Source organism: Ceratotherium simum, chromosome 18 (genome assembly GCF_057802395.1).
Source record: "Ceratotherium simum simum isolate JZ-2026a chromosome 18, ASM5780239v1, whole genome shotgun sequence".
NCBI lineage: Eukaryota > Metazoa > Chordata > Mammalia > Perissodactyla > Rhinocerotidae > Ceratotherium > Ceratotherium simum.
This window is the reverse complement of record NC_141917.1, coordinates 52,525,053-52,549,284: the sequence shown is the minus strand read 5'-3', so window position 1 is coordinate 52,549,284 and position 24,232 is coordinate 52,525,053. Positions and strand designations below refer to the sequence as shown.

Here is a 24,232-nt window from a genome sequence, read left to right as displayed (position 1 = left end):
GAAAGAGCATGTAATGCTTGTTCCAGGCATTAAGGCATGGGGCTCTCAAATCTATCCCCCTTCCCTTCTTACACTCACTCATTATCATCAGTACATGTGGAACCAGAAATTTCTTCTTTCAAGGTATCCAACATTAAGTTTAGATATTGATAAGTGTGCCACAGAATTTAAACATCTAAGTAACAGAAACCCAGTTCTCCTATTTATCATCAGAGAAGATTATCCTCAACTGCCCCAAATAGTATTTAAACATTACTTAGGATGAAGATTCTATATCCTTTCTAGAAAACACATTTAAAAGTCTTTCCCACTGGTCACAGAAAGGTAAGAAAGACAAAACATGAGCGAAAAATAAAAGGCTTGAATCACTTCACACCCACCAGGATGGCGACTATAAAAAAACAAACAGAGGGCCGGCCCCGTGGCTTGGCGGTTAAGTGCGCGCGCTCTGCTGCTGGCGGCCTGGGTTCGGATCCCGGGTGCGCACCAGCGCACTGCTTCTCCGGCCATGCTGAGGCCACGTCCCACATACAGCAACTAGAAGGATGTGCAGCTATGACATACAACAATCTACTGGGGCTTTGGGGGGAAAAAAATAAATAAATAAAATCTTTAAAAAAAAAAAAAAACAGAAAACAATAAGTATTGGCAAAGATGTGGAGAAAGTCACACCCTTGTGAACTGCTGGTGGGAAAGTAAAATAGTGCCACTGCTATGAAAAACGGTATAGGAATTCTTCAAAAAATTAAAAATATAATTACCATATGATCTAGCAATTCCCCTTCTGAGAAGACATCAAAAGAACTGAAAGCAGGGATTCGAAGAGATATTTGTATCCCCACGTTCACAGCAGCATTATTCACAATAGCCAAAAGGTAGAAGCAAACCAAGTGTCCATCGATGGATGAACAAAATGTGGTATATACATACAACAGAATATTATTTGGCCTTAAAAAGGAAGGAAATTCTGAAACATGCTATAACATGGAGGAACTTGAGAACATTATGCTAAGTGAAATAAGCTAGTCACAAAAAACAAACACTGTATGATTCCACTTATATGAGGTATCTAGAGTAGTCAAATTTATAGCCACAGAAAGTAGAATGGTGGGTTGCCAGGGGCTGGAGAAAGGGGGACATGGGGAGTTGTTGTTTAATGGGTATAGAGTTTCAGCTTTGCAAGATGAAAAAGTTCTAGAGATTAGCTGCACAACAGTGTGCATGTACTTCACACTACTGAAATGTACACTTAAAAACGGTGAAGATGGGGCTGGCCCGGTGGCGTAGCGGTTAGGTTCGCGCGCTCTGCTGTAGCAGCCTGGGGTTCACAGGTTCAGATCCAGGGCGCGGACCAACCCACCACTTCTTAAGCCATGCTGGGGCGGCGTCCCATATTAAGTAGAGGAAGATGGGCACGGATGTTAGCCCAGGGCCAATCTTCCTTAGCAAAAAGAGGAGGATTGGCAACACATGTTAGCTCAGGGCTAATTTTCCTTACCAAAAAAAAAAAAAAACAGTGAAGATGGTACATTTTATGTTGTGTATATTTTACCACAATTAAAAATGTTTTTTTAATTCTAAAAAATAAATAAACCAAAGGCTTGAATGGAATGGAAAAGAGATGAACCAACGATTAGAACAAAAAAAAAAGAAATGAATGCACAAATGAATAAGTTAAGGAGGCATATTTATGCTACATTTGCTAAACAGTCTTTCAATACTCAAAATATCACTAGTCATAATTATCCCACCATCCTGCCCTACCCCCATAAGTTTGTAAATAACTCAGAATAAAAGTACTCTTATCTCAAATGAGTTAAAATAAAGCTTTTTGGGTTAGGAGGATCTATCCTTGGTCCTCCGGCACCTTCACTCTAACCTTTATGAAGCAGATGCGTTTTGGTTGTCTCTGAATTACAGAACCCAGGATTCACGGAAAGACTTGCTCACTTTGCTTCTCCACGGTCACCTATCTGTAAGGCCTGTAAGCGATGGGGATCCAGAAACACTGACTTCATTGCTTATAGAGTGCTTTACAGCTGGGGCTTGGAATGATCAAAGTGTGGTCATGTGCTACCATGTAATTGTTGGCTTCTCAAAGATTCCCCTAAAAAATGTCTAACTAGGTCAACGCCCACAGACTCTAGTTTGCTGGGAAAGATGAGGGATAGTCTCTGAAAGCCAGATCTAGCATGTAGGAAGTTTTTCTAATTCCTTTATTTCATTATCTCTCAAGAGACTGAAGTCATGGCTTTTAGTATGGACTGAAGGCAAGTTGGAAGAGAATATATATATACACACACAATGGAATATATAACACAGAACACTCATAAGTTCTTTAGAATGTCTGTTGAACCTGTGTATTCACCAGAAGCCTCAGTCTCCACAGAGGACATTTCTCACTGAACACTGTTCTTGCTCAGTTCAGCTTGGCCCCCACAAACTTTTTATGCCATCTATAAGGTGGTATTTAGGTGACACTGTGTGTTCATCAATAGCATACTTGTTCTAAAAGGTAGATATGGCTGTTTATCATTGGTAATTTATGAGCCTGCCAAATACCAGAGGAGGGAGGGGAAAATATCAAACTCAAAAAAAGCTAGTGTTGCCCAAGGTCACAGCATGGAGGTTCAATCTTATTTCACACACACAAATCAGATCAATTGAAGATGGAAATGCATAATACATTAGACAAACAGTTTCAAACCTTGATAAAAGCAGACCTTGGAATGTGCATTAACAGCAATTTGCATTTAGTAATGTTTCATTTTTGAACATTAAATGTGTTGAGGGGGAAAAAGCAAATAAAAAAATATCCAATTGCTTTTCTGAAATATTGATGACAGTACAATACAACTTCAGAGCAGTAATAACTCTAGGAATTATCTGCCCCATGACAATATCTTTTATCCTACACTTTGCCCTTGCTGTTTACTTCCCTCCATTTCCCAAGTTCCACAGGAGGGATTTTTATTCTTTAAGAAGCTTTTCATCCTAAAGCATATGCAATGTTCATTCCAGACTTGAATCTGGTGATGATGTACCCTTCTGTCACTTTTTTTGCTAGAGAAAATATGGAACACCAGACTGCCAATCTAGCAATAATGTACCATGCAATATAAGAGTCACAAACTTGGAAGGAACCTCAAGTAGACATAAAAGCTACTTGGCATTATGCATCAAGATTCATAAACATGTTCACATCACTTTGGCCTAGAAATCTCTATTCTGGGAATTTATCCTAAGGAAATAGTTCCAAAAGACAGAAAAAGCTATATTCATGAATATGCTCACTGTGGAGTGCTTTCATTCAATAAACCTTTATTAAGTATCTATTATGTGCCAGGCACTATGCTGGCATAAAGTCTCTGCCTAAAGACATTCACAGTCAGCAGGGAATTCAGATAAGTGTACACAGAATTACAACATGTTGGGATAAATGTTAACAGGCCTGTACAAAAGCCCTAGAAACACTAAAATATGCTGGAATAGAAGAGCAAAGAGAGTCGAGGAGAACTTCATAAAATTTTAGGTAATGCTTTTATAATTTCTTCACAGTATTCTTTTTAAAGACACAAGGTAATGTTAAAATATTGAAAAAATTCCTTTATTATTCTAAAAAAAATTCCTCAATATATTTTGAAAAATAAAAAAAAAAATAAACAAGCGTAATTGCCCTGAATAGCTCTCAGAAACCTCCCATCTTTCTCTCCACTATGTGTGGGAGCTGGAGTGTAGCCATCGATCACAGTCTTCATCTGCCACATTCCGCCAGTCTGTTCTCCATCTCAGTTTTCAACTAGACACCAGGGGGTCCCTAATCAAAACTGCTGTGGAACTCTGAGTTCATTTTGCTTAAAACACAAAAATAAACAAAAAAATCTTATCGTTCCTTTGAGAACTTTCTCTTTCAAATGGCCCAGAGTTGCTTCAGAAAACTCTCGCTTTAAGATTTCACATGGTCCTTTGCTAAATAGGGTGTTTACAACATGTAAAGATTTGTAGTGTATCTAGAAATGAAAAAATTTCCAAAGTTTTGGGGTTGTGTTGGGCAGTTTTTGAAGAAGCATAGATTGGACACACCTAGTAATACATAGTGATAAATAATCTAAACTAAATTGGGATATGTTGCAATTTAAATAGCATGTGTGTATTTACACTTAGATTAGAGAAAATTCTATTCCTGTTACATGCATAACACCCAATTCAAGTCAAGACATGCTACAAATCAGGGTGTGGGAGCCGTGGAGATGCCTCTCTCAGCGTGTTCTGTCCTGTGTCCTGTGTCTTGGCTCAAGGCTTTGGCCATACTGTAGAAGCAAGCAGGGGCTTTAGAAGGATTCCTAGAGAAGGACACACCTGAATGATCTTTCCTTAAAGAGTGCCTAAAGAGAACTTGAAATAATCAATGGGAAGAAGGAAAAGAATCAACATTTACTGAGTGCCTATTTTTGCTAGGCATTGCCCTGGGTCCTGGGTTGGCCAAGTCTTTCTGTAAGGGGCCGGACAGTACATATTTTCAGCGTTGCAGGCCAGAGTCTCATGTTACAATGACTGGATCCTGCTATTGTAGCACGAGCAGTCATAGGTAATACCTAAAGGAATTGGTTGTGGCTGTGTTCTAATAAAGCTTTACGTACAAAAACAGGTGGTAGGCCAGCTTTGGCCTGTAGGCTGTAGTCTGTCTACCCCTGACCTAAGTGCTTCACAATTTATCTTATTTAAGGCACAAAAAAGGTTCACTGGCTACTTTTCATACTTAAAGATGAGGAAACCAAGTCTCAGAGGTAGGGTGACCTACCAAGGCCACATGACTAGTTTGTTGCAGAGGCAGGATTCCAACCAAGGTCTGCCTGAATCCAAAGTCTGAACTCTCTCTACTATATGAATAGGGTCCTTAGGTTGAATACAGGTGAAGAAGAGGAATCATCTTGAGTGAAATAAAAAAAAATGAGAAGTCTAAATCCTTCCTCTTATTTAACATTAACCAATCTATGCCTATCAATGACAAGACACAGAGGACAGCAAAAATGTTGGTAAACAGGGTTACAGTTGAAATACTTCTCCCAAAAGAAGCTTCTGGAATATTCAGTACTGAACTCCTTCACACCATAAGGGAAAAGGAACCAAATTCTGTATTATAATGTGTCAGATTATGGCAAAGCTATAATGAGGTCACTCTGTCACTCTTCTAGAATTCTAACACCCCCTGAGAAGATTTTGTAAAACAACCCCATTGATGTTCACATATTCAGTAACTCATTCATTCCATGCCCAGACAGCATACTATATAAGTACTTAAAAAAAGGATGTGGCACCTGTCCTTCAGGAACTTTAACAGAGTTGGAGGCAACACAAAGACACTAAACAGTTAACTACCTGCTGATCTGAATTGCCACTTGAGCATGAAAAGAAACTACAGGTCTGATGTACACTTCAGGGCCTGAAACTCAAGGGAGAACAGACAATAAATATGAGTGTGCTTCTTCTCCTACTTGAACCTTATTCAAGGTTCCTAGTCTTCTTATTCCCTTTGAGAGATCAAAGATTCTGTTTTCACCATGGTTGTCCTAATTTGGAACCTATTCTACTGGAACCTAAGACCAGGTTCTAAGTCCATCCAGGTTCCAAGTTGCTTCCCAACTTGAAACTTTGGTACCTAAATATTAATGTCCTCATCTTACAACGAGGGGGTTTGACTAGATGTTTCTGAAGGCCTCTTCCAAGTTAATCCTTCTATGAATCAGTTTTTAAACATACGATTATTTTGCCCAACTTTCAAAAAAAAATAACATCCTGGATGAAACTTAGATGTCTATACATTTTAATCCATGATACAGGGTTCTTTAAATCCTTACAGTAAGAAAAACTTTCAATTATTAAAACTATCTCCCTTAAAAAGCAGAAAGTATCACTTAGAGAGTTACACAATTTATTTCTGAAAATTAAATGATGATTTTTCCCAAAGGACAGAGGGGAAAGGAAGATGTGGAGCAGATGGATTCATTGTTCCCCTATGGAGAAAAACATTTCCGCACCTTGCAAAAATATATTAATTGGCCTGCCATCTGGCAAGCCTGCTCACATACATAAGGGATAAAGTTTAGATCTTGAGGTTTAATATTTAAGCCTGTGGGGAGATGGTAATTGGAATATTTCTGAGTTAGCATGAGTTTTTTTAAAGGGAACATTTCAAGAGAGATCTGAATACAGGCAGAGAAAAACAGAACCTAAAATGTGAGACCATCCAAGGTAATATTACTGGTGTCAATGGCTTCGCCTGACTCTGTACAAGACTAGTGAGCCAGCCTTGGACACTCCCTCATCAGGTGAGGCTGTGCATTGGCTCAGCAGCTTTCAAAGTGCAATTACGAATGCTTTCTCACAACTTTATGGACAACTCCCTCAATACCTTCTTGTACATTATAGATATTTTTCAAAATTTCTGGAAATCTTACCATTGTAAAGCTTAGTATTTAAAAGAATCTCTTTAAAGAAAAAAGCAGCTCATAAAACAGGAGATACTATAAAATAGGAGTTTGCGATATGTATGTACACATGTATGCACACATGCACCCCCCAAAAAACTTGGAAGGATAACCCCAAATTTCTAAGAGTGGTTATGTCTGAGTACTAGAAATTGGGGTAATTTTTTTCTTGGTGGTTGTTTATATTTTCTCCATTCTCTGTCTTGAGCATGTGTTAAGTTTAAATTTTATTTTAAAAGCTACATATGTTCCATTGAAATTAAAATATAATAAAAATAATGAAAGGACTTGGCAAATTATTTTACAGAGTAAATAAGGTACTTTGAATTTATCTTTTGAAAAAGGCATATTTTGTCCTGTCTTCACTTGCATAGAAAAACCCCCAAGATGCCTTCAGAATCTCTATATTTATTTTCTAACAACCATAATCTATGTCTTAAACTACATACCTTCCAAATCTTCTACCTCATGGCCCTATTTCCTTCCCCAACGAACAACCCCAAATTATTTTTAACCATTTCCTGCCAGTCAAATTTGTTTGTCTGATTTCTTATTTCTTCACCTATGTAGCATCAAAAGGGCTATTATATATTAGTAATGAACCACACGATTTAGTTAGTTTATGTTTTCTTCCAAATACCTCATTCTGATGGACTTTCCTGAGACCTACTTGAAACTATCAACCATGTAATCCAACTACGTGTTAATCATCTTCCTCAAAAAAATGATTTTAAAAAAGGATGATACAATCTAACATGGTATCCTGGCTGGGATCCAGGAATAGAAAAGGGAAATAGGGAAAAACTTGTCAAATCTTCATAAAATATGGAGCTAATTTTTTAAAAAGAGGGGCAGGGGAGAACAAAACAACACATCTTATTCTAATCCTATATTAGCATTATCAAACGATTAAAAAACACCCAAAACTTTTTGAGGTGATGGAAATATTCTACATCTTAATTGCGGTGATAGTCATATGACCATATTTGTCAAAACTTACACACCTAAAAAGAATGATTTTACTGTATGTAAATTGTACCTCAATAAACCATATATATATATATATATATATATATATATATATATATATATATATATATATATATAAACAACAACAAAACAAAACACACCTAGGTGCCTGGACTTTCTTTTTCTAGAGTGAGTAAATATAAGTGGTAAACCCTCTGTCAGTAGGAATCTGAAGAAGTCTTGGGCCTGGATTAGTGGCCATGAAAAACACCTTTTTTAACATTTAAAAAAGTACCTGAAGGGAAGACTTCTCTCACTCCATCTTTAGAATGGGGCAGCCATTCCTCAAAGGCAGCTCACATATCCTAACACTGAGATCTAAGGAATGGCCAGTGAAGGGTTTTTGTGGTTTACAGAATTCTGGATACAATATTTGTACCCTTTACATGTTGTAGATTATTTATACTTTATTTTAACACAATTGTTTTATGCATAACAAACCAGTTACTTCTTAGCTCTCTAAATACAATGATTTTCCCAAAGAAAAAGATGTATTTAAGTGAGTGCCATCAATTCACCTCCTGAAAAACATAGTTAGCATTAGCATATTCAAAGGGAATTATTATATTTTTAAAAGGTGAAGAAGGAGCTTGTAAGTAATTCATCTCTAAAATCTCCCAATAGATCTTTTCTGGCATCCACATTGTACTGCCATATAAGATGCAAGAACTTCTGTCTCTTCTATGAAATGAACTACATGCACTATTACAGGCTCAATAAGGATTTTGAGATGTGTGTGCATAACATATACATTCATGTGAATGCACAGGATTTTATAATACATAGAGGGAAATCTCAGAAAAATAAGCATGGATGCAGTGAACTGTTATTCATTCAAAAGGCCTGTAAGAGAGCAGCTGTTCAGAGCTACACCATAAGTAAAACCTCAATTTTAAAAGCACAGCCCACTCAAATACCATTATAAACCGTGAAACTTTTAAGATGAAGAAATTACAGGAGAATACATATACAATTTCCATTAATGGGAAAGAGAATCAGCAGGTGGCAATTTTAAAACAAAATAAAATATACTTCTACTTTTCACTCTCTTCTCTCAGACAGCAGGTGGTATTTCTACAGCAAAGACCAAAATTATCAGGGCTCTATATTCCACAAATATCTTTGAGTTTCTAAGAGCCTGCTATACTATAAAAATTAAGATACTAAAATCTTACTTTACAAATATTATTTTTAACATTAGAATATTATTGGAGCTATATTTCCTTTGGAGACAAGAAAGTATAGTTAAGTTTTTATCCAGATTTATCACTTACTACTGGTGAGATTTGGGCACAATTAATTTCTCTAAGCTTCAATATTTTCATCCGTATAATAGATATTATAGATGGGATTAGATGAGGCAACATATACCAAACGGCCTCAACAGATAGTCTCTCTCTCCTTCCTCCTCTGCTGATGCTGGTAGATCTCCGACACGTTATTACATGTTACTGTAATTATCCGTCTACGTTGCTTTCTAACCCAACTAGATTGAACTATGTGAGGAAAAGGATCATGCCATATACATCTTTGTTTCCCAGGTGACAATCACAGCCCTGGTCACAGAAAAGATACTCCATAAATATTTGGTACGTAAATGAATAAATGACGCGATGTGATAAATCCCCAGATCCTGTCCACAGAAGTCAAACATAGTCAAACTAGGTTACTAGGTTATCAGGTTTCAGAAGGTGATTCAAGATCATCCACAAGCCACAAAGCAGGAAAAGGATCAGAGATTCCTAATTCATAAACAACCCCCTCCAAGTATTTTTAAATGTAATCAATGTCTCATGTTTCAGAGGTTAATCAGCCAGCTCTTGGCTTCTGGTGTCTCTATCTTTTGGCCCAGTTCATAATCATTTGACTCCTCTTTAGTGCTTCTAAGGCAGCCAAAGAAAAGGCATTGAAAGAGGAGCTGCATGGCCTTCAGGACTGGGGTACCCCCTCCCAATCCAATCCCTAAGACATCTTAAGAAATGCAGTCTATGACTAGAAGGCAAAAACATAACAAAGCAAAACCAAACCAAAATCATTTTAGTGGAATAGGTCTTAACATAGAGTTTAAAATATATACACACCTGGAACTTCCCAACAAAATCCATCCATGTTGGGCCATGAATCCCCTCCAAACATATTAGTTTCTTATTAAATAGATTTGAAACCAAACCTGTTAAGTGGCTGCAGGAACAGCTACAAGCCAGTGCCTGCAGGATACGCCTAAAAGAATAGAAGGTTTGAAAAGCGAAGGCTGTTTCCTCAGCTCCAGGCTGGGCATGTCACTTGCTTGGGAACTAGAAAACTGGCTTAAAATGAGAACTATAATCTTTCTGGAACAATAGGTCATGACGAGCTTCCTTAATGCCAAAATAAGTGTTTAGAGATGACTTCTGCTAACTGAAAGAAAGCGTAAAGGGCATATATATTTACTCTGGCTTGAATACAACATTGCTGAATATGTCTATCAGTGCCAAGAGCCAGAACCCATTTCTTCATGGATTTCAAACTTGGGACCCATTCCACAGAATGTTTATATTTCCTAGGAATGGCATCAAAAGTTGCATCATATTAATATCTAACCAGCTAATTATTTGCACCTTTTGACCCCCAAATCACCCTAGGTCTGATGAGAGAAAGTAGACTAATTTTAAGGTTAAATCTCAAAAGGTAAGACAAACCACAATTTCTCTTATTTAAAGAGTTTCCTTTAAGAAGTCATCAAACAATAAGTAATGAATCACAATTTCAGAGAAAACTGAAGTCTACCTACCAAGAGGGCATCTTGGCAATGGTGATGCTGACAGAATGACACTAAAACCACTAAGATACAAGAACCGGACTGAAGAGAGCAGAGCTCTGATCTTGAGCCTGGATTCCTACATTAAGAAGACTTATAAAAACCACTATTGATTTTTTCGACTTAAAAATCCTAGATTTCGGGGCTGGCCCAGTGGCGTAGTGGTTAAGTTCATGCACTCCGCTTCTGAGGCCTGGAGTTCACAGGTTCAGATCCTGGGCGGGGACCTACACACCACTCATCAAGCCATGCTGTGGCGGTGTCCCAGATACAAAATAGCTAATACAGGTGTTAGCTCAGGGCCAATCTTCCTCAGCAAAAAAGAGAAAGATTAGCAACAGATGTTAGCTCAGGGCCAATCCTCACCCCCCCAAAAAAAAAAAAAATCCTAGATTTCCAAGGCTAACTTGTCTGAAATTGACAAGAGAAAAGACATCTATTGAGAAAGAATACTACATACAAATTTTTACAGGTCACATAGTAAAAATATGCAACTTTTATTCCTTACTAACTCTGTGGTCCAAACATCTAACCCCAGACATCAAATCCTAAACATACGGGAAATTATAATTCATTAGCATAGAAGCTCAGTTTGCAGAATCCATAACAAGAATGGGACCTAAAGCACCCCTGAACTATCCCCAACTCAACCTGCTCCACCACTGGCTACCACGACCATCTGAGATCACAGATAAAAAATTCCTTTGCTTAGGGACCTATGGTTCATGGAAAATGCAGATTCATAATCATCCATTCAACCTGCCAAGTGAGTGTGCCTATCAGCCTTTTTGCCACCTGTCTGCCCTTTGGAGCGGTTGAGCAAGCACAGGCTAATTTTACAATGAACTATTTTTTGGATTAGCAAATTATTTGTGTCTATCTGGATGGGTACTAGAATGGAGAATACCAAGCAGATAAAAATCCTCACATGGAAAAAAAATCCATCCGACACAGCTTCAGTGTCTCTAACGCTCAGTGTCTGACCAAGGTAACCTACTTTGAAAAGTCTTTGATTTTGTATCAAAAGTCTTGAGATTAGCCAAGTGAAAGTAATATTTTTACAGGAATTATTTCTCACGTTCCAAGATCAACAAGCCATTCCAAATCAGACTTAAGAAATAACATTACATAATAGTCACTTAACGGCTATTGTTCACAGTAACAAAGGTTTCATTTACCATATTTCCTAGAGTGCTTTATTCAGTGGCAGTTTTTCCCATGACATTTTTTTCCCTTAACCCCTCCATACATCTGCAAAAATAAAACATTTAATAATTATAATTTCTAATGTAAAGATACTCATCACATAGCATGTTAAAAGATATGTTAAACGGACATAGGTGATTTTCATGCAGGCCACAGGTTCAGTGATTTTCTTCAGATTTAGTAGCTAAGAAATCTGGTAGTGGCTAGATAATATTCTGATAGTGACTCTCAAGAGAGAAATACAATAACATCAGAGTCAGGGTCCTGAGACATCAACACGCACCATAATGTTTAAAATTAGACAGAAGAACTCATAGCAAAGACAGCTTAGCAAATACTCATATGGCAAAATGAGCCTGGTGAAGCCACCTGTTTTCTTCCCTCTGCTTCTACACCCTAGGAGACCTCAGCAAGTTTCACCACTTCCTCATTCCTCCCCCGACCCCAGGTGATTCACTCAGAACCTAATACATTATCTCCAAAGGGTATCTGCAATTTGAACTTCCATGTCATGTTAGAAAGTTTCCAGGGACATGGGGCTGGTTCTCACCTTTGAAGAGCTAAAAGGTTATTCAAGAACTTCAGAATACAAATGGTGGTTGGCCCACCACGTGTCAAGATCTGGATTTTGCCTGTACTTTTGCCTGCAGTTAGTTTCCCAGGAGATCCCAAACTCTGAATCACTGATAAATGTAAGATCACAAAGTCAGCGGAACATAGAAAGTCCAGGGTTTTTTACTAAAGCAAGTAATGGGGAGCTTCAGATAAGAGAGAAACATTAATGACCATCTATTCTTCTTACCAGTCTATTTTACCCTCAAACGCCAATCAAAGCCTAAATTCTCTGCTTGGGCCTTTTTTCTTTAAAACAAAACAATATGATGTTTCAGATTGATATTGGTATAATTACCTTTTCTAATAAGCATGTCCAATAGCCATTAGTGTAGCTGAAACTCCCACAGGTCCTTGCATTCTATTAATAAGGTTTAAGGTCGACATTTTCAGAATTTACAGCCAAGTTCACAAGGGAACTTTCCTAATTACTAAGACAGAGGAAAAGAAAATAAAGTACCATATCTACAAGTGTTAACAACTGTGTGAACTTTTATTTAGAGATCTCTCTAGTGACAAACTGTGCCACATCACAAAAACCAAATTTGCTAGTATACAGCCAAGACTTCTACTGACAGAGATTGACTTTGCTTTTAATAAATGCCTTTATGCACACCCTGTGCCTACTTTCATCCAGGTAGCCCCAGGACCATTTTAATATCCTGGCTCTACTATTTAACTTTCAAAAGGATTACTCAGTTACCATGATGTCACTCCCAAATGACTAGGTTACATGTAGTAAAGACAGCTCAGATTAAAATAGCTTTGTGCATGCTCACTCACACTAGAGATGGGTGTGTACGGCAGGGGAGGTGGCGGTTCAAGGCCTCCAGTCTTAATCTCCCTGAGAAACCAGCCTATTTCCATTTCAACCAACACAAGGAAGAATCTCCCGAATTATTCAGAATGAGCCCTATTCCAAGCTTTCTCCTCTATGGGCCATCTCCACACAGGGACTCAAGAGATTTCTCAGCCCCAACATCTGTCAGTTTTTAGCCCAGGAGGCAGATGGTCTCTATCCTGAGGCTTACAGTTCCTCTGTTTTAAAGACATTACTTAGGCTTCTGATAACAGGATATACGTGTAAAGAGAAGCAAGCAAAGCCATAAAAGCACATAATGTTCTACTCCCTCACTGTGAACTCACTGACACACACACACCTCTCCCAGTGTTGACCAGTTACAGCCTGAATAGCCCACGCCTTCCCAAGGAGCATACGCTCCATATTCTAACAAGTTATTTTCTACAAACTTCTTTTGAAATTTACTTTTTGCACTCTCACACATTTCTGTCATTCCTTTCTTCCTCCCTCCTTCTTCCCTCATGAAAGAGCTACATAGTCAAGAGGCAAAACAATCTGTAATCCCCTATTGTAAGCTTCACACTAGAGGCTAAAAGCAACATTTTGAAATGTGCATATTCCTGCTCATGTCCTCTTCATCTGGTAGCTTTAATAAGGTACACGATGAACACGGAGTCTGCGAGAACACACTGCCCTGGTGTAGGGCGGCCAGGCTCTCCGGAGAAATCACTCAGCGAGTTGCTGGAAGCTCCTGGCCTGGCGTCTCAGCTTTCTCCTCTTCCCTGGGAGCATCCCTCACTAGGCTGGGGTGAGGAAGACTCAGGAGTGAGGGCCTCACGGAACAGGACCAGTGTGAGAGCTAACTCGGAGAGAAGGATGGAAAGGCAAGCCCCGCAGTGACGCGCAGTCCTGTCCTGCCTGCAGAAAATACAGTCTAGAGAACGAAGAAAGGAGAAGGATGAAAGGAAGCAGTTATGAAACAGGCCTGGGCAAAGCAAGGAGTGGGAGGAAATGGGTGCAGACTCGGGAGGGGCAGAGGCTGCAGGTCAGGCGTGGAGAGGATGAGAGGAGCAGCAGCATGACGTGCACCAGGTTTCAGCTGTGGAATAGACTGCAGGGGAAAGGCAGGGTACCCGACGCTCAGGCCCAGGAGCAAAGTGGTGGTGGGTGGGGGCTAGAGACGCTCAGAGCCAGGGATTTAAAGAAAAAGAAACCCTAACTGTAAACAGGTCAGAAAGGAGATACTCATAAGACCGTGCAAAGGAGTTGAGCTTTCAGAGAGGAGGTGAAAAGGAAACTGTCATTGCCTATTTGGGCAATGAAGCAGACAATAAAGTGAGCAACAGTGAGTAAGGGGATATGATTCAGGAAGAGGGCTGACGGGCCAGCTGTGAATGCACAGAGGCTAAGACACAATGATGTGTCACTGCTGTATTTAGCTACCCACAGAGAGCGGTTACCACCCACGGTCTCCAATTCCTCACTTCACTACTGTTTTCTGGCTCATCACCCCCCACCCCCACCCCATCACTCTGCTGCTGCTGCTATGCTGAAGTCACGCATGACCTCCCAGTTGTCAGACACAGCGCACACGTTCGAGTCGTCTCTCTGTGGAGTAGCAGTGTTGACTATTCTTGGGATTTCTGTGAGAACACTGTGGACTTCCTTCCTTCTTATGGGACTCTCCTCGAAGTCTCCTTTCCTTTTTCTATCTGCATCTCTGCCCATTCCTTAAATGGGCATCTTTAACTCTCTCACAGATTAATCTAACATATTTCTCAGATGGTCCTAATGATGACTCCCAAGCCTATTATTTCTGGTCCAGCCTCCCTGAGTGCCCTGGACCTACACACCCAACTACCTGCCTAGGGGCTCTTTATTTCCTGCCTCAGAGCCTTTGCCCTTCCCAGATGCCTGCTTCCAAACTCTTCCCACAGATGACTCTTTCTCATCCTTTAAGTCTCCCATTAAATATTACCTCCTCAAGGGGCCGGCCTGGTGGTGTGGCGGTTAAGTTCTCATGCTCTGCTTCGGCGGCCCGGGGTTTGCTGGTTCGGATCCTGGGTGCGGACCTATGCACCGCTCATCAAGCCATGCTGCGTCGGTGTCCCACACAGAGCAACTAGAAGGATGTACAACTATGACATACAACTATCTACTGGGGCTTTGGGGAGAAAAAAGGAAAAAAGGAGGAAGATTGGCAACAGATGTTAGCTCAGTCTTCCTCAAAAAAAAAAGAAGAAGAGCTCTCTTAAATATTACTTCCTCAAAAGATGTTCCCTGACCACATTATCTAAAGTAGCACTTACACTGTTCTCTCTCTTCTCAGCTCTTGCTTATAGCCTTCAGAACACTGACCACCATTTGGCAACTGACTTATTTAGATGCTTGTTTATTTGTGAGGTCTAAGCACTCTGTCCTGTTCACTACTATATCCCTTGCCCAGCACAGGATATTGGTGTTGCAGATATTGGCTGAATGAAGGAATGAATGCTCCATTGTACTCAATATACAACAGATGCTCAATAAACCCAGATTAACTGAGCTTCTGGGGATAGAAGAGGTGATAAATCTTCCCCTCCCCAACTCTTATATGTATAGGTGGTCCCTCCATCTCCCTGGTGCCCCAAGTCAAAAATCCCATTGCCATGTGGAATTTTTCTTCATCCCTCAGAGCCAATGGCTCATCAACTTCTATCAATTTTATATTCTTAATATCTCTCAAAGGCATAATCTCACTACATTCTTTGCTCAGGCCTGCAAAACCCTTTAGATGGGCTTCTGCTATAACTTATGAATTGGTTTCTAGGTCTCACACTCCCCTCCCAGCCCTAAACTCCCCAGTGCTGCTAGACGTGTCTCACTCTCTAGATAAAGGCCAAGATCCACAAACACCAAGCACCTCGACTCTCCTCCTCAGCCTCATCACCCACTACTCACCCCCTTGCTGTAATGATAGTAACAATATTAATAGTTAGGATTTATGTTTTTAGGAGTTTTTATGGGCCAATCATTGCATTAAGCATTTTACACATATGAACACATTTTCATCTTTACAACAACCCTGTAAGTAATTTACTTAACCCTATTTTATCGGTGGAGCAATGGAAGTCCAAAGAAGTTAACTTACACAATATCATTCGAACCCAGGTGGACCTGCTTCAGATCAACTCTCTTAAGCATTGTGCTATACTATATCACCTCTTCAAACTCCATGCTTCAGCAAAACTGAGTTCTGGTCTTTTATGCTTCAGCAATACCGAGCTACGTACAGTCCCTTGAACTCTGTATTGCCAAGGCCACTATGCCTTTGTATACGCCATTTCTTTGCCCCTTGGGAAGGCCCCCTCCTTCTGTCTGATAAATACCAACCCATTCTTCAAAACCTCCCTAATGTGCTGTCTTTTCAGTGTGGTGCCTCTCCTCTGCCTGAGACCAAAGTCTCTCTTACCCCTTGACCACTCCTACAGCTTATGTGTACCTTGTAAATACTCCTCTATTGCCATGGTTTGCAATGATTCATTTGCATGTCTTCACTGAAGGTAATCCTATGGCTTTCAGCTTTGGGTCACAGTGCCCAGGCACACAATAGATGCTCAATAAATGTGGATTTAACTGGGCTTTCAATAAAAGGGTTGAGTATAAGTTCACTAACACTCTACCTGTCAGGGCAGGAGAGAGGTGTATTCTCCATACTCTTTAAAGACATATATTCATGAGCAAAACAAAAAGAAAAACTCACCAAACAGTACAGATGTATCTAAAGGGAAGATGCAGCATGCATAAAAATTCAATACATTCTGACAACTACAGCAGTTAGTTTAAGATCCCTGAATGTACCTGCTGTTCATAGCAACTGCTGAGGAATGTGATTTCAGCAAGACAAAACAAAACCAAAAAAGACTTTTATCCCATGGGTTCTCAGAAAAATACATTTGGAAACTTGCTGAAAGTGATTAACTGAGTCACAAACCGCTCACTGGCATGGATAAGAGTTTTACTGATTTGGATGTCACTGAGGTTTAGAGATCATCGCTTAAGCCCAATGCAAATATGACATTTCTGACCACTAAGGTTAAGATTCAAGCATCTTCTGGATTTTCTAGGCTGCGCTTCAGCAAAACTAAAGGTGTACCTCAAAACTGAGCAGCAACATTTAGAAATCAATGATAGCCCCTTCTTTACAGCGTGACATAGAGGAGATATAAGTGAAAGAGAAGCTTGGTCCCTTCTCCTCAAAAGTTTTTAATCCAACAGGAAAAGAAAAGATGTTATAAACATAAGCGGTAACATAAAGCAGGCAAACTAATTTCCATTCTGAGTTGTGAGCAGATCAAGTCAATGGAATATCCACAGATCTACGAAATTTACAATCTCTAAAGCACACAATCATTACTTCAGTTTAAAACAACAAATTTTGGTTGAAATAATCTGTCCATTCAGCCTAGATTTCTGTCCCTCAAAGCAGCAGGTCGATGGTTGTATTGAGATCGCCTTGAGGAAATAAGGGAGGGGGAGAGAAGGCCAAAGCCAGTCATAAAAAAGGAACCGTTTCCAATGGAACATGTGAGCTTTACAGCAAAACAGCAGACAAAGTCAGTGTGCATCCAGACAACCCAATGTCTGCAACCCAATGTCTGTCAAGACAAAAAGAATGAGAAAAACAATATATCGTCTTTGGGACACAGCACAAGGAACCCAGGCTTTCAGTTCATCAGTTCTGTGTAAGAATCTAGACCTCAAATTAAGTCCATAGGCTCCTTTCCCCAAGAACTCAGAGAGTTGTAGGCCCAGGTAGGGCTCTGAGTTGGAAGAGAAAGCTTCCAAGTTTTCCTGTGACAGGGCAAACCAATAAACTAGTGCCATGCTGAACTGGCAAGGCAGATGTGACGGAGCAAACCAAAAGGCTTCCATGATGACAATCTCTACCATAACATAGATTTAAGGGAAGAGTCTGAAACCATTCAACCTCTCTTTCTTTTGTCTAAGTGGTACAAACATCTTATCCCTAGGAGCTCTAAGATGCTCATTCACAGGCTCAAAGCTGGGTTTTACTCTTTGATAGATGCAAGAAGTTGATGTTAAAGAAAAGGGTAAGAAGAAATCCTCTGGATTACAACGTTAATCAGAACAAATAGCCGGGATCAAATGCACAAAAGGAATGTGTGGAAAGGAAGCTAGGCTTGGGCAGGAGAGATATTCCCAGGGCTAAGGCATGTCCAAATGAGGGAGAGGGCTAGGCACCCTCGCCTGGACACTGGGCACACCCTCCATGAAGCTGGCGAAAGGAGAGGACAGCTTGGGAATGGCAAGGTCCTTTGGAAAGAACAGATTTGGGTAAACCGATCAGCCATGTAAGGAACAGTGTTAACGTGGGTCTTGGAGGAGGAGACAGACTTTAGAACAGTTAAGGGAGGTCACAGAATGGGAAGAGTCACACTGTAAGCATATGCTACATGTCCTTAGGGAAGGACATAGAGCCAGATTTGATCAGTGTATAACAGGAGACTACAACAGCCACATACATACTGTCCTGGAGAGGAGGACACCGCCCTTCATCTTTCCTACCCTACATAACAAATATAAAGTAGTGCTGGCCCTTTGAGACCAACAATGAGTAGATGTATGTAGATGATCTTCAGGACACATATTCCCAAACTCCACGAATCCCGGAAATCCCCAGTAACAAACAGGCTATGACAACCTTTACTCTTAGAAGGGAGGGAAGAAAATCCACCTCCCTCTCTGTTTCACCAAACTGAAGATATGGGTCCCTGACCTGGGGAGTGGAGACAGCCCTCCCACACTCTCCCACTTTGCTGGGAAGAACCCAGGTTACTTTAGAACCTAGGCTCTCTGTCAGCGTGAGCTGTTGGAATCGGACTGTTGCAGGCTGGACTGCTGGAAGGCCAGGGTGAAACCAACCTGAGAATTCTTCATGCATTTGACTCTCTCAATAATACTATCAACAGGTGGGTGAGGGGAAGAAAGGCTCTAGCCACTTGTCAGGTTCAGACACACAGGTGTGATGCCAGAGCAGACTTATTTTTCCAAGAAGTGGCTCTAGTGAGAGCACAGACTGCATGACAGCCAGGACAACACCACTCAGACTAATATTTAAGGGCCCCTGACAAACTGAAAAAGTAAGAAGTTATAGGACGTACCGCCCCGAGGAGCAGTGGCCTTGTTTACGCACAGCGTGAATCTCTTCAACTGATTAATTGTTTTGGGGGCTTGGTACATGGATGACAAAGCTTGAACAAAAATGACCAATACCAAAAGAGAATGTCTCTGAACACACATAGCAGAATGATAAAAGCATAGCCACCTTATTTAAGAGGCACTTTAGAATCTAGCATGGTTTAGTGGCACCAACACTGTTCAAGTTGCATTAATAGTAAGCATGACTTTAAAATCTCCATGATATCACGCATGTACATGTATGTGTTTTACATATGTGTACGTGTGTGTGTATAAACAGGGCATGTGAGAGTATTCTAGGACACTTCTGAAATGTAGGAAATACCATGGGAAATTTCAAAAGGAAAAATTACTAAGTCTTCCAAAGTATTGTGTATCTGCATTTACGCTACAAAACATTATCGGTATAACCCGACAGAAGGAACCGTTTTCTTGTGTTCTTTGAACACTGGAGCAGAGAGATTATGACGCCCCAAATCTGACAGCCAGCATCCTGTTTATTGACTGCACCATTGCTCTCATGCATGTTCACGTGTACGTGCAAGGCAACTTTTAAAGAAAAACAGAATCTGTATTTACACAACTCAGAGGGTGTGCCCCTCTAAAACCACAATAATGCCACCTCTCTGTGCTGGACACAAATGTGGAGAGAGGAGAAACACCCCCTTTAAAATCACATTCTCTCAACCCAACTGTCAGCAACTAACTCTGACCTGTCTTTCATTTGTGGCACGAGCTTCACCTTGATTTTTGAAGTCTTTCCCCCCCCCCCCCACTTAATTCTGTCAAATATATGTTACAAAGTGAAAAGGCCAGTCCCCTATTAGAAATAAATGTCAGCAAGCCAGTAAAAAAAACAAAATGGCAAAGTTATGCAGACCTGTCTCTTTAAGCAGACAATATGAAACAGGCTAAGTTGAGCTATCTTTGCATTGTACATCTGCATCTTATAAAGGTCAAATATTTAATAGAGGGGAACATCTGAAAGGCTCTACAAAGAGAGGCAGAAGCCCTGAGGTCTGGGTAAGCAAAATGGATAAACACGATTAGATCAAAGAGACAGACTAAGACAAAGTATCTCCTCCCCCTTCCCTTTTTCTCTCCCCACCACTCACAACTCAACGTCCCATTATCCACATTTCAAAAGAAGAATTCTGGAAGCACATTCATCAGAATTACCCAGGAAATCTGAGAGGAGGAGGGACTACCTGAAACAGTGCCCCCCTGGCAGGGTATAAACTTTTCAAACTGTCACCCAATAAACAAAACCCCAGTTGCTAAGGGAGCTCCGGCAGTCGGGCGCCTCAGAAACCAAAGCATTCCCTCTCCAGGCAAAGGATTCCCCCGTTTTTACCTTTGTGTCCGCCGAAGCCTGTTCCCACTCCTCAAATGGGGCAAAGTAAAGTTTGAGAGCACAGTCCAAAAATTGGGGTCAGACATATCCATTTCTTTCTCTCTTCAATTCACTGCGGGTTCAAGGCCATAAGGCCAAAACGGGGAGGGGGGAAAAAAGAAAAAAAGATCCCAATTATCTACTCACTCCCTCCAGAGGAAGCGTGCTGTGAACTGTGACCTCAAGAACAACTTGGAGCATATCAGAGAAGTACCCGTCCCAGCCTTTAATTAGCACACAGCCATTTCTCCGAGGTTCGGGAAACTTATTTCCTCTTAGGTTTGCCCTCTCCTGGTCAGCCCTGGCCAGCTGCAAACAGTCATTACAAGAGTTGGGCCGTGCGTTCTGCTCAAAATGCTGTCTGTGTGTGATTCAGTCCAAGGTACTTTGTCATCTGTTTGGCAGATACCATTTGCAGCTCCTGCGGGGAGGAGGGGGGAGACGACTATTTTAAGTCTTTGGTTCCGGGAGGCTGTTGCTTATCGGCAAAACCATTCAACATCCGAACATGCCCAGTGCTGAGTTTCCTTTTGGTATCTACATACAAGGAAAGGAATTTAAATAGAAAAGGCTCCTCTTCTTCTGCCTCCTCAAAAAACGGAAACTTACAAAAAGCACTTTGAGCAAACTGGCCTATTGGGGGACTCGAGCCGGACACCTTTGCGCAGCCTCCCCGCCTCCCGCTGGAAGGGGCTGGGCGCGGGGACCCTTCCCCGGGCAGACACTCCCAGGAGCGGGGCCTCATGGGAAAGGGGGCAGGCGGGGACCTGTGTGAGCCCCGGGGAGGCCGGGACACCGAGCATCCGAGCATCGCCGCCGCCGCCGCCGCCGCGCCCCCGGCCCGCAGCCCCAAATGGATCATTCCCCTAAAATAAATAAATAAATCGAGCGGTGGCTCCGGAACACCGTGAAGCGTGCGTCGCGCGCACCTGAAGGCTGGTTTGTGATTCACTGCAGAATGGATCACCAATAAAACACTCCAAGGAAGTCAGTAATAACTCTTTCCCCAGACGCTGTTTGTGGTGTAGGAAAAGCACGCCAATGGGATGTCACGCTCACCTAAAACCTCAGTAAACTAAATTTACGCGTTTACAGCCACTTGATAAATTACTAGAGTAGACACCTGTTTGGCTGCAACGACCTGTCTAGGGAAAGGTCAGCCATTACCTGTAAAGACACTAGCTGGCATTCATTTAACAAATGCTAGAATTATTTTCCTTCCAAGTGGTTAGAGCTTGAAACGAAGGAATGAAGGGGAGGTTGAGTTAATGTTATTGTTATTCATTTTGAAGAAAGGCATGGTATTCAAATAACTCCCCAAACCCACAAATGCCTGTGTAAAAGTATATAAAGAAAAAATTAGAATTTAAAGTAACGGCCCAAAATCTGGTGTAATATGGCAACAGATACTAAACTAAAAAAAAAATTTTAAGCAAAAGTCACTTGTTAAAAAATAGTTTGGTTCATCCAGTAAATACTGGGAACAAACTGCTTAGAGAAATATGAGGGTGACTATGAGGGGGTCAGCTGACAAGGGAGGAGGGCAAACAAATAAGAGAAGTCCACCATGGGGTCCTCTGTGTCTACTTCTTGTGACCCAGAGACCCCAAGGAATCTAAGAATTGCTGATAATAATTCTTATACAGGACTTTCTTATATATCATCTCCTCACATTTTCATAGAGCCTCTGCTCAGACCCTTGAAGTAGACAAAGATAGAGAAAGAAGGCAATATTTTCTCATTTTGCAAGTGACAAAATACTCTTGACCAGATGCTTAGGGGCTTGGTCCAGTATTTTTTGCCCCATACTAAGCCATCTCTTCTTTTTAAAAATGTATTAAGTATTAAAAAGGTACTTTTTATAGGCCAGAACAAATACAGTACCTAAGCTCTAAAGCAGAGTTTCTCAACCTCAGCACTATTGACATTTTAGGCTGGATAACTGTGTTTTGTGGGAACTGTCTTCTGCATTGGAGTGTGTTTAGCAGCAACCCTGACCTCTATCCACTAGATGCCAGTTGTGACAATCAAAAATGTCTGCAGAGGGGCCAGCCCCGTGGTCTGGTAGTTAGGTCGGGCGCACTCCGCTTCAGTGGCCCAGGTTAGCGGGTTCAGATCCCCAGCGCAGACCTACACCACTCATCAGCCATGCTGTGGCAGCAACCCACATACAAAATAGAGGAAGATTGGCACAAATGTTAGCTCAGGGCTAATTCTTCAGTGAAAAAAAAAAAAAAAACAATGTCTGCAGACATCACCAAATGTTCCTTGGGGGCAAAATCACTCCTGGTTGAGATCACGGCGCTAGATAAAGGCTCCCTCCAAGAAAGGGGGCATAGAGCATTGGTTAAGAGCAAAAATCTTGGATTTGAATTCTGCCTCCAACAGTCACTGTGACTTTAGGCAAGTCACTTAATCTGTGCTTACTTCTCCCATTTTTATGGTGACCATAATAGGACCAACCTCTAGAGGTTGACAAACATAAATGAGATGACATACATAAACCCCTTCATGCAGTATCTAGTATACACTGTACATAAATGTCCACAATAGACAGAAGCTAAAAGAATACCATGCTGAGAGGTGTAAGACTGGAGTAGGGGGCATCCCACATGGTGCCCTCCACTTTCATGATACCTCGAACATGCCTGTTTCGCTTCGGGCCACTGAAGCGGAGTGCGCCCGACCTAACTACCAGACCACGGGGCTGGCCCCTCTGCAGACATTTTTGATTGTCACAACTGGCATCTAGTGGATAGAGGTCAGGGTTGCTGCTAAACACACTCCAATGCAGAAGACAGTTCCCACAAAACACAGTTATCCAGCCTAAAATGTCAATAGTGCTGAGGTTGAGAAACTCTGCTTTAGAGCTTAGGTACTGTATTTGTTCTGGCCTATAAAAAGTACCTTTTTAATACTTAATACATTTTTAAAAAGAAGAGATGGCTTAGTATGGGGCAAAAAATACATGAGCTGCTGGTCACACTGTATTATAATTGACTGTTTATGGCTGTCTTCCCTATTAGTCTGTGAGTTCCTCAAAGCTAAAGCCATGTTTTATTGATCTCTGTATTTCCAAAATCTGACAGTTACTGATTTATATAAGCATTTCATAAATGCTTTTTGAATGGAGACACTTCAGATGCCCAGGTATCTATTCTTTAAGATGCCCTGAAATTATCAGTATTAACAAGTCAACTGATTTTCTCAAAGAATCCTGCATTCTTAAGAATCCCATGAGGATATTTTTAAATTCTAAAGACTTTCTCTTATTGACTCATTTTTATCTATATTCTATAACTGGAAACAGAAGTGTAAACATTCCTCAGGTCTTATCATGGATCTAAGAAATGTCACAAGCAAATCCAAGGGGCATTCTCTTTGAATCCTCCCTCCCTTCAATCCCCAATAAGCCCAGGGAATAATTTTTGTGCTCAGTTTTAGGTATTTGAGTTTAACAGGGATAATTACATATTAGAGGCTGCCCAGAGAAGAGCAATCAAGATGGTAAAGGGGACTTGAAAGTGTGCTATATAAATTATGGGTTGAGGAATTCTGTGTTGAAAGTGGAGAAGAGAACATTTAGGAAACAAGTGACAGCTGTCCTTGAATACTGACATAACTACAATGTGGAAGAGTCTTTGGGTCCAAAGATAAAAAGGGCTGAAACAACAAGGGAGCACTTCCTGTAAGGGTGTTGGAGT

At 40.9% G+C, this 24,232-nt stretch overlaps 1 protein-coding gene across 10 annotated transcripts in view; it reads right to left on the bottom strand.

Moving 5' to 3' along the window:
- Positions 1-24,232, bottom strand: part of MAST4 (microtubule associated serine/threonine kinase family member 4) — a 550,605-nt gene that overhangs the window by 152,180 nt on the left and 374,193 nt on the right. The window contains exon 1 of one of the 10 annotated variants that reach the window (XM_004422888.3): positions 20,490-21,063. The exons of 8 other annotated variants lie outside the window; for them this stretch is intronic. In XM_004422888.3, the coding sequence (XP_004422945.2) occupies positions 20,490-20,581 (92 nt within the window). In that variant the 5' untranslated portion in view covers positions 20,582-21,063. Of the gene's footprint in view, positions 1-20,489; positions 21,064-24,232 lie in introns of those variants that run through there. One more of the 10 variants, XM_014781681.2, reaches the window with a different exon arrangement.